This window comes from Malurus melanocephalus, unplaced genomic scaffold (assembly GCF_030028575.1).
Source record: "Malurus melanocephalus ecotype Western Australia unplaced genomic scaffold, MMel_1.1 scaffold_489, whole genome shotgun sequence".
NCBI lineage: Eukaryota > Metazoa > Chordata > Aves > Passeriformes > Maluridae > Malurus > Malurus melanocephalus.
Window position 1 is genome coordinate 304,889 of NW_026623721.1, and position 11,744 is coordinate 316,632.

At 40.0% G+C, this 11,744-nt stretch overlaps 1 protein-coding gene across 6 annotated transcripts in view; it reads right to left on the minus strand.

The window, feature by feature from the left end:
• The window catches only part of TRAK1 (trafficking kinesin protein 1), a 128,646-nt gene that overhangs the window by 107,045 nt on the left and 9,857 nt on the right, over positions 1–11,744 (minus strand). For 5 of the 6 annotated variants that reach the window (XM_057381054.1, XM_057381053.1, XM_057381063.1 and 2 more), the window contains exon 1: positions 11,483–11,534. The exons of the other annotated variant lie outside the window; for it this stretch is intronic. In XM_057381054.1, the coding sequence (XP_057237037.1) occupies positions 11,483–11,499 (17 nt within the window). In that variant the 5' untranslated portion in view covers positions 11,500–11,534. Of the gene's footprint in view, positions 1–11,482; positions 11,535–11,744 lie in introns of those variants that run through there. 6 annotated transcript variants of the gene reach the window in all.

The following is an 11,744-nucleotide window of genomic DNA, read 5'->3' on the forward strand; positions in this document are numbered from 1 at the left end:
CCCCTGCAGCCCATGGGGTCCACAGAGGGTGCAGAGATCCACCCGCAGCCCGTGGAGGAGGGAGGTCCCCACGCCGGAGCGGGCGGACACGGGAAGGGGCTGTGTCCAGCAGGAGAGCCATGGAGAGAGAGGCCTTGCTCCCGAGATGGAACAGCCTGGCCTTGGGCCTGCACCCAGGGGATGAGGGACCCCATGGTGCAGCAGTTTTGGGATGACTGTGTGCCCGTGGGGGGACTCACGATGCAGTGAGTGTGTGGCTGCTGCTCGTGAGAGTGGAACCGTGCCGGAGAGGTTCACCGAGAACTGTCTCCCGTGGGAGGGACCCCACGGCAACGCAAGGGAAGGACTCCTCTCCCTCAACCCCACACCCTGAACTGACCGACCCCACACCCTGAACTGACCAACCCCACACCCTGAACTGACCGACCCCACACCCTGAACTGACCGACCCCACACCCTGAACTGACCGACCCCACACCCTGAACTGACCGACCCCATACCCCGTTCAGCACCCCTGCTTTGTACTGTCGGTGGGAAGGGGGGAGGAAGTCAGGAGATTGATGTCTTTGAGGTTTTTATTTTATTTCTCATTCTCCTCCTCTGACTTGTTAGTAATAAATTCACTTCATAACTTAAGCGGAGCCTGTTTAGTCCGTCAAGCGTTTCCTTCCTGTTCCTTATCTCAACGCATGAACCCTTTTGTTTTTGGTTTGTTTTTTTTTCTTCGGTCTTCTCTGCCCAGTAGTGGTGGGGGAGAGCAAGTGAGCAGGTGTTGTGGGTGCCTGGCTTTCAGCCAGCATTCTAAACCACAACACCTGAACAAGTGGGCAGAGCAGTGGACTGTCTTAATATTAAAAATATTAAATAACTGATATAGCTACCTGTCTTAATATTAAAAATATTAAATAACTGATATAGCTACTATAAGAAAGCTGTAATCCAAAATCCAGGATTTATATAAAAACATTTAAGCCAAACAAAGTTCAGAATTAATGTGAGAGATTTAAGACTTTGCAAAAATAGGCTTGAGGAACACAGGAACTGTTTCTACTTTCTTCCTCATCTAATGCACATTTGTGGTCTAGTATCAAAGTAAGTCAAACCTCATAAAAAAGCAACTCAACCTCATAAATAAGACTAAAACAAAAGCAGGTTGCTCCCCAAATACTCCTTTTCTGTCCAGGCAATCCTACACCCTGAAAAACAAAAACCAAAGCAATCACCATTCCCACCCCCCACCAAACACACAACTGAAGAACAACACAAAGGCCTTTTACCCATCTGCACAATATAGACAGAAAAAAGCCCTGGAGGCAGAAGTAGAAAGCAATATATCCTTCCCTGSCTCAGTTTTGTATGGTATCCCTACAGCAGTACACAACTGATCTCCTTCAACAAGTTACACAAAAAGCTAAATTCACCTGTTCCAGATAACCATCAGGGAACATTCTGCTGAGGATTAAAAGAAATCAAAGACACCCTGAAGTCTCCTCCCTGCCTCTGTCCTCTTTCTCTGCACACAGTGTGCTCACCCCACGCACTTACACTATACAAGACACAAGTAGCTCCAACTGTGTCTCCACATGATGTGTCACGTAAACAAGTAGTTTCCAGCTCAAATCAACCACAGTGGGTCATTCTTCTTATTTAAAGATGGAAAGAACAGCTTTTTCCTTACTCTGGAGTGTGCAAATTTTCTTCCATTGAATTACATCAAACGATTCATGCCTAGGTTTTACAATATATACTAGCATGAACAAAGCATGAAGTTCATGTTTAGGAAAAGGAACCTTACCATTCAGTATTAGTGTAAAAAAGCAGAGCAAAAGACAAGCAATGATGCTTACATGGAAATGGCTCTTGGSGAAAAGAGAAATTATTAGAGGGTTCAGTATATATTTGACAGACTTACAGAGGARCCCATGCCAGGGACCTGCAGGGACTGGCTGTGGAGCAGAGATCAGAGCCAGGTATGGCCAGCCTGCGCTAACAGGCAGCAGCTGCAGAAGGCTGCATCAAACATTCAGTAYATCTGCCTCTATTCATGTGGGAGCCTTGTTTTCCAGATGGCAAACAGGTACGAAGGACTGCCTGGCTTTTTTCTGAAATCAGTTTAAAGAAAGGCAGACAGCATAAACTGAATAGATTGTCAGCTGGTTTGAGATCAGAACTGCCTTGGTGTCATCCCAATTATGCTAAAAGGCCCCAAGACAGTGTCAGGAGGTTCCCAGTAGAAAAGCAGACAGCATGCATATTCCCTATGCCTACAAATCTATTATTCAATACTGGCTGTAACTATTAAAACCAAAATATTAAAAAAAAAAATAGATTAAAAATAGAGATAAGAACTCAGTATTTACATTTTCACCCACAATTCTACAAAAAATTAAGATAAATGTGCTTTAGGGGAAAGAAAACTTAAAAGAGATCTCAGCTGCTACTTTTATCTGAATATTACTGAAGACAGTTCCAACAAATTCCTGTATTTCTCTAAGCAGCCTAACCCTTTGTTTAGCTTGAATCTGCCAATCCAAAACACTAAATTGATCTCCTCATTTCCCAACACTTAACCATCAGGATTGTTAAGACTGAATTTATGTAGCAATCAAGTCAGCCAAAGGTCCACTTCTGCCCTCAGTTACAGTCTAGTGAATTCAGTTAGTATAGCTGCAGTTCTTCGGCTCTACACAACAGTAGTAGTGCAGTGGAGAACACAAAACTAAAAGTTACCAGCTAAAAGACAAATTAACTTTTTGACTGCTAAGTTTAAACTTTTTGGTTGGTTGAGGGTTGTAAACACAAAGTCTCCACCAAGAAATGTATCCTTATCAGTGAGACAAACTAAGCTAAATTACTTATACTCCAACAACCCCATCTAACCACACATATCCACAGAACATCTAACCTCTCCATTTGACAGCCCAGTGTTGTAYTCAGATATGGCACCATTTAATTATGAACTGGATTGCTACAAGAGAATAGGACAGTTAACTTACTGCTGTTTAATGAGCACGCTCTTGTTAGTTGTGAATACATTCACTGTACTCATTAAATCAGGAGACACTGGAGTTCTGAATACATCATTAAAAGGATCCAGGAATGCTGCTGCTTTGTTCAGCATGACTACATGCTCTACTTGACAGTTGGAAAATGAGTAAGAAATGTAAGCCCCTTCCTGTTGGGCCAGCAGATCTAATTTTAAACTAGGACAAGGGAGAGAGAGTGGGAGATCTGCTTCTTCAGAGCTTCACTCATTTTAGAACAYAAATTTCTCTTCCTGCTGCTGACTTGAAGCAGTAACATGTTCAGTACTGTAAGACAGCAATAAAAAAGAAGTGGAAAGCTCGGGGAAGGAAAGGCTATTTAAAAAATCAATAAGTAAACAAACAAATTCACAGTYCATTTTCAAGACACCTAAGAAGCGTGCATTAATTTACCAACCTGCCAATTAGCAAAATGAACCTTCATAAAACAAATACACACAATAGTCCTAATATGGCAATTCCCACACTATTTACAATAYATTGATTAAGGCTGAAGAAGGAGTGAAACCAACTCATAGGCTCCTGTACATTCTCACAGAAGAGACTTAAGACATGTCTTCAGTGAGAGGACGAGTTTTGCTCTATCTACCACAAAGATACACAGCCACATTACAACGTATATGCCTAAGGCATTCTAGAGTTACAGGGAAATCAAAATGTAACAGTTACCTGTTCAGCTCAAACCCATTGCACGGAAGCATTTTCTATCAAAGGAAATATGTGAACCAACATCACTGATGGCTTCACTGGAGTTGCAGGGCATCCTGGAAGTTAAGATTTAACAAGCATAACTGCCTCCTCTAAGCTCATCCTTGGAAGGGGAAAATGCACTTCTGAAACATGTTTATTTCAAACCTTCCTTCTCCTCTCTTACCTCGTGCACAGAGAACTGAACAGGTTGCCAAGGTTCAGAACAGGGGGAGGAGGGGGGAGCTGACCCCTCAGTGCTCAAAGGCTTAATATCCTCAGTGCAAGGCTGTGCAAGACCCAAGCACTTTAATCCAAGCAATTATTTTTCAGTTAGAAAGTAGTTGATATTGTAAGAAGCTATAAAAATGCTCAATTCAAGTCTATCAAGGACTGCCACCTATGATGGCTTCACACCACAAGTACATTTAACCCAGTCTGCTCCCATCATGCAGATATGATAGTTWATCTCTTACCTGAGAAAAACATGTTCTAACCAGTTATGTTAGCACAATAGGATTTTGCTTGCTCCAGGCTTCAGAGCAAGCCTCTGGAGCTCATCAAGATCCCAATTTTGCCAGTTTGGCAAACAAAATAATCTTCAGGAAAAAATCCTTCTGATTAAGCAGTCAGGCTTAACGCAACATGCCATGACTAAKCCTCTTAAATTTTCTCTGGATCCCACACCGTAATCTCAGTAACACAGGAGAAATTGTTCTTTTCATAGGAGTTATGTGACTGTATGAACTGTCACAACCTGACTCAAATAGCAATTGATTACTCACTGCTATCRACTTGAGTTATCAACACACAAGTTTCAGCACATAGTCCTGCTTACCTGGGGTGCAACCACAGAGCAGTACTCTCCYGTAAAATAGCACTCATGCACATCAACCACCACAGATTTCTGGGGTCACATCTCATTGCTCCCCACAGCACAATGGGTGCACCTAGCTCTTTTAGACCATATTGTTTCCACAATCTGTAAAACTACSTGGCTCTTCAATGGTTTAAAATAACACCATTACCAGAAGATAGAAAGATTAAYAGTTTGGGGGTGGGGAATCAAAAGCAGAAATCATATTCAGACTAGATCTAGAGATGTATCCCTTATCAGCAATATGCACCTACAAGTGGGTCAYAGAATTTGACTAAAATCCCAGAAGAACAATAAACAAAAAACTTTAGGTCACCAACACTGTTTCCTTGGTGTCAGATAAAACAATGCAGACAACAAGTACTGAGATCTTCTGATCAAAGGTATGGTCTGTTCTCATAACATCCAGAAAAAAAAACATGCAGAGAGAAAATGCATGCAAAAGGCATGAGAGCCTCAAGGAGAACTGCATGAGTCAGACTGCTTCATTTGGGTCCTCTTCTCTTTAATCATACTAAACAGCTCTGAATGAGAGAGCTGCCTGATTAGAGTTCAGAAGGTGAGAGATGGACACATAAAAATTGATAATGWGCTTTTTAAGTGTTGCATTTTCTTCCCCTTGTGCTCAACACAGGGCAACTCTTGAACCATCTCAGCTGGTTTAACTCAAAAAAACACCACACACTTTGATGACAGAAAGGAAAATATTATGTACAGGGAATTGTTTAAATATTTGTTTTTCTGCTTAGCAACAACATACCTCCATGGCTAAAATACCCGTAATACATGAGATATAGAGACATACTTGTTACCTATTATAAATAATTGGCATTCTTCAGCTTCTTATGTACTTTTGGTCTGCCATTTAGTCAGACTTGCATCTTCCTGGCAGATTCCCTTTTGCATTTTGTACAACACAGAGCGTATCACAGAGTACTAAGCAGCTTGTGATTTATACKTTGAGGGATGTAAACTGGTTAAGTGACTTCCAGAGAGAAAACAAATTACACATTCAAAACAAGACACACATACTSTAATGACAACAAAAAGAAAGAAAAAAAACATGCTTTCCTTCATGCCATGTGCTATATCACCATAACATAATAAGCAGTGCTTCTGTTCACAGACTTTAATCTCATTATTAATATCTCTTTGCTCTGTGTATATTACATCTTCTCTTGTGTCTCATCACCAGCATTCAAAATCTTTGCAGATATAGCTTTGCATTACACAACAAGTAATACAAAAAGGGCCCTGTCAAGTTGTGGTGGTAAGGAAAACAGAAGACAAATACTTGAATGGCAAAACACGTGCACTTCCAAACTTGAGTCCTTGCCAGCCCCTCAAGTCCTCCTTTTCAAGGAGAGYACTTTTATTTACTTTCATATGAACACATTTTTTGTTCTTGTTTCAAATACTTCCAACTGGTTTTTAATACATTCAAGTTAACAAATATCTTGTCCAGTTACATGGGRAAARAAAAAGTTTAAAAAATCTGTTTGTTGAATGGGAAAACAATTTGTCAGAATTTCTTTTTCCATGTACTCCACTGCACCATATGTGGGGGCTGGAAGAGAGCCTAAGAACATCTGCCACAGACTTTAAAACCCCTAATAATAGCACAGCTGGTGTCCTCAGCCTAATGATCTCAGCACAGACTCATGTGGCCACTCCTGACTCTGGTCCCCAATCCAGGCAATGCACAGAAACCCTCAAGGTCTGGACACAKTCATTCATTCTTAACTCAATTTGAATTTCACTGAAGAACTTAACACAGAAAGCAACCTGAAATCCTTACATTTTGATGAGTTCAACAGTCACTGTTTCAATAGGATTTCCCCACACTCCTTACATCAAACTCCAGTTTAGCAGTATTCCATAAAGTGAAGCTCCTTAACAAAATTGCAAAACTCAGGCATCCAGGATTAGGAACCTAAAACGTGTAATTGCACTACAGAGGTGGTGTTTGGGTTCTTTTAGCACACTAAACTCATGGACTCATTCCTGTCCATTTAGTTTACTTACAAATGAATATTTCCACCAGCTTGTTTTCATATTAGTTCAAAAGTGCTGGTTTATAGATATCATATATTCCAAAGGAGAAAAAAATGAAGGCAGAAGAGCACAGAACTCAGGATATGAAACTATGTTTAAGCTCAGCATTAAGCACTAACAGGTTTTTACCACCCTCATGTTCTAGGAAATGGGAAATGTCTATGATTTTCTAYGCCCAAAGGATGTAACTCTGTGAAGGTGGGAACAAAAAAGCAATTATTTGGGTGGGGGTGAGGTGTCTGAGACCTTCTTTCCCTTCAGTCCACACTCTGGTCCCTTTACTCTTCCTTCTATTAAAAAAAAAGTARGTAGGATCCAGCAGCCAAGAGGCATGGGTTCAGTTTAACATAAGGTGTGCAGGTGGACTCATAAAAGTAACGTTTAGTCACTGGCAAAGCATGAAGAGGTGGCTACTTTAGCAAATTGCTGTATCCACAGTAACAGCAGACTGAATATTGAACTCCAAATTCCAAGAACAACCCTTTTAATCTGACTACTCTAAAATGCCAATGTGACACTAATATCCTCKTTAGAAAATGTTTTCTTTCTTGTTTCTCATGAGCGAGACAGTGGAGAAAAATCTCAAAAGCACAGAAAGGCAACACTTTGTAAATTCCCACACTATCCAACAATATTGGCCCTCTTAAAAGAAGAGACATTCAGCAGATAATCGTTCTTAATTTGTACCACATCACTGAACAACTAAGGGAAAGGAAAAATACAGAGCAAGTTACTTATTAGTTTTATATAAAAGCACCAAAATCTGAGAAAGGAAAGCACACTAGACCAGCCCAGTTACAGTCATCAATTTGGCTATGACAAACCTACTTACAGTCATGCATCAGTAATATGACTTATTCCTTCTCCTACCCTCTCTGTGATCTGTAACTTCTCTCTGAGCTATAAGATCAAGATATATTTTTAGGAAGCATTTTTTAAATCAAGACCATAATTGAGCTGTTTAACTACACAGAYGCTCTTATTTCTGACTTAACTATGAAAAAAAGTATACTTCAAGGAACTAGACAAATTGCCCCACCTTTTCAAACAAAATCTAAACATCAGCCCGAGTTGCATAAAAGGAGAAACAAAAACCTGCAGCAGAAGAGTATCTATAGAAAGAAACAATACAGCCTCAAAGTCAGTTGTATCATAAATTCTTAATTAAAACAACTAAACAACACAAGTACCAACAGAAGGTTGTGTTTATGAGGTCATGCTGTAGATTTCTGACTGCAAATAGGAAAAACCTGCTTCAATCCTACCTTAGACTCTAACCAGGGTGYTCACTGTGCAATGGCAGCAACAGCTGTTTCACAAGTGTTGACTGGGGCTATAGCAAATATCTGGGCTGGCACCAGTAATGAATTACACTGCTTTTTAAAAATAAATTTTGACATCAGACCCATTAAAGAAGTCTACTGTTGCTTGTTCCTTGTGTAACAGATACAGTATCCACATATAAGACACATGATGTCCTTCAACTTTGCAGAAAGGATCACTGTTCACAAAATAAGCATAATCTCTCRTAGACACAATCTGCAGTACTAACAAAGTTCTCCTGTGTAAGCCAGCCTGTAACTGCTGGCTTGGAGCAGGCACATACCTACTTGTGTCTCCAGATTTTGTTTCCTCACTTACTACAGACCCAATTTTTTYCCCTTTATTTGTGGTGCTACATGCTGTAGCTACAAGTCCCTTGTGACAGAAAGCAAGTAGGGACAAGGAGTYCTTATAACTGGATTAGTACTTCCATACTTCAAAGAGACTGACCCTGCCTATCTGCACTATTTCAGCCAATATAATGATAGCTGCATAAAATTTCCAGGTGCTCAACCCTGCTCTACTCACAACAGGCTACTGATCAGGAAAAGGCCAGAAATCTCAACCTGCATGCTTTCTAGCCCATCTGCATGCTATGTCCTTCCTCTCAGCAATCTGTAATTTTCCCAGAAAACAATTTTCTTTTCCTGAGTATTTCAACATATGCCTTTATTAAGCAGCTGTCCTGACAGAACCTCTATTTTTCTATTCAGGAAGCTACAGGCTGAGGTGTAAGACAWATAAGTCTGTCATGGGACAAAGACAGACACAATGCAAACACTGTATAACTGCAAAGTGCAGTCATTGATAGCCACAGTTGCCACAACCTGTAATAATTCCTGCTTGGCCTGATTCCCATCTCTCTGGAAATACGACTCTGACAGTAATGCTGCACACAATCTGCGCAGGATTGGGCGTGGATGGGGGAGCTGTTCTAACACAATAAACTAATCACAAAGCTCACAAATAACATTCAGATCACAGTGCAATTATGAAGCAGACTAGAGGCCTTCCAAACTACCGCTAAACTTGGTTAGTGAGACAGACCCCTACCTTACACAGCCTTAATATTCAGAATTACAGTTTGATTCACACCAATTATCATTTTATATAAAGAGATGATAGGCTCCAATGGAAGGGACTTGGCTAAACTTAAATCCACGAGTAACAAGCCCCTGAAGCACACACCATGTAATAATTACCTGTATCACTAYGTCTTAATCTTGTGCCTGTTTATATGCCCATCCTGAACAAGTATCCAGAAAAAAGAGTTCACAGAAGTGGATAGCCCACTCACATTACTGCAGCTTTGTACTGAATTGAACATAGTCTGTMTAGAAGAAGCAAAGCATGGACAAAATACCCAAGACAGCATCACTATGTTCAGCTGCATTTACCAGCACTGAGCTGACACAGGTAAAGACTAAATCTGCTCTCCTGTTTACAACATCTCCCCAGCAAACTCCCCCATTTGGAAACCCACCCTTCCAGGTACAAATGTCAACTAATACAAGGACAGTGTTGCCAAGAAAAACATTTGCTCCTTTCCTACCTTCTCATTTAAGCTGCGTATGTGCTTTATCACAAAGTATTACTCCCCAGAGCACAATGAAAAAGTGAAAGCATCAGTGCTTAAGTATTAGAGCCACTTGCAAGTGCAAAAGACAGTTGTTTCATGCTCTCATTTGCTTTGTGGTCATTTGGAAGTATGCAACTAAAAAAGCTCCAAATARAGCAAAACAAACACTGGCAGAGCTCACGTCAGCAGAGATCTCTTAACCTGAAGGTCATATTGTCAACACTACAAATGCRGAAGCAGCTGCTGACATTTTTTACATGGTCCCTTCATTGCAGCATGCAAGATCCAGGAGACTGTAATTTTGAGGTGTCAAAGATTCCAGACTCTGTCAAGGATTCCAAACTCTTTTACTTGCACAGCTGAGATATYGTATAYACTACATAYACTCAGCCAGGTTACYCTACTGTATCCAGTAACYGTGAKGGGCTTTTTKTGTTTTGTTTTTAAGTAAAAAGCAACAAGTCCAGAGGTCAGTATAGACTTCCAAGACAAAATACTGGCCATTTTGAACCAAACATCAGGTCTGGTAATGTAATAAGATCCTCCCCCTCCCTCAAAACACACTCACCCAACCCAGCCACCCAAACACTGTYCTCCTTCTCCACCTTTTTCACCTCAGGCAGAGTAAGGGGGATCTTCACATAAAAAGCAACAGCAACAACCTGTTTAATGTTTGTGACTCAAGTCTGGGTTTGCTACTCCAGAATGTAAATGACAAATTATGCTGAGTCTACATTCACTTTGTTGTATCTTGCAATTCTTACCCTAAAGAGCAAAGATAACCCTCAAGACACAAAAAGCAAACAAGCAACCAACCAACCCCTTTAGAATCAATAAATCACATTTCATGATAGGACTTTACTCAAGGAACCATTCCTGAGTTACAGGGCTATATTCTTTATCTCATAATTGACAAACATTTATATCTGTAAATATGCCAGTTTTCAACTTCTATTAAAATMTGTTCTCCAAAATGTTAATGAATCTGCTTGTTCAGAAATGCTTTTTTAGGTCACTTTTACCAGGCACTTCATGAAGTTTTTGCTAGACAGGCAATACAGTTAGTTAGCACAATTTCTTCTGTCCACCACAACAACTTCTTGGTATCTTTTGTGAACAGATATCTAGAAAAGAAATCTGTAAAATAGTTATTTGGGTTTGGGACTTCTTTCATTCTATTCCTAAATAAGAACATATTCCTGAATAAGAACATATTATCAATTCCATTTAACTTTGGTTGCTCATTTTTTCTTTCAAAAGTCTTTTACTTCCAAGAAAAAAAAGATTGCCAATTTCTCTGCTGAAGTTCTCTTAAAAGAGGAGATAAAGGAAACTCTGTAACACTTGACGTACAAAACAAAGCCAGAGAAAAAGTATGGTTAAAAAAAAAAAACAACAAACAAATAAAAATAGGGAGAAAACATGGATTAGCCAAAAATGTCAGAATGCATAAAAGAAGCTTGCAAATGTCTTCAGTGACCTTWAAGAAAAACCAATGCCTTAAAATTCTGAGATTCCAAACGCCTTTCACTTCTCTGGTGGTAACTACAGCTTTGAACAATGAAGTGTCCACCAAAGCAGTCCCTCCCAAAGTCTATTCTTTAGTTTCACATATACTCAGTTCCAAGTTGGCATACTGCTGGATTACAGGTTTTTTATCACAAAACTAACAATAGTTTCCAGTTAGAAGTAAGGGCAATCAGGAGCCACTAGTTCCCACTCAGAAGAGAAATKAATTACCTGTTGTAGGATTTACATCAGAGTCATAACAGGCTGAAGTCCTGTTCATACTTTCCCAATATCTGAAGTTCAAAATAAGTATTTTTTTTATTGCTGTTCAGCCTAAGGGTTCACTAAAATTGAAAAAAACCACTCAAAAAAACTTTTATTGCCCACATTGTACAACTGCTTGCTTACCTTTTCCTGAAAAACATCTGAGGAACAAAGAAGAGAACACAGTATTACATCTGCTATAACAAGTCATGATATAAACTGATCATTTTCCTGACTATGCAGCCCCTCCTATTTCCTCTTACTCATTTCTCCCGCTGCAATATTACATCACGTTTTATCTTCAAGTCATTCCTGCTGGTCATAGGATCAAAACAATAGGCTTGCTCCTAGGTGCATTTAGGAATTTCCTCTCAGTCTTCTTGACAAATTACTTAGTGCAAATTTA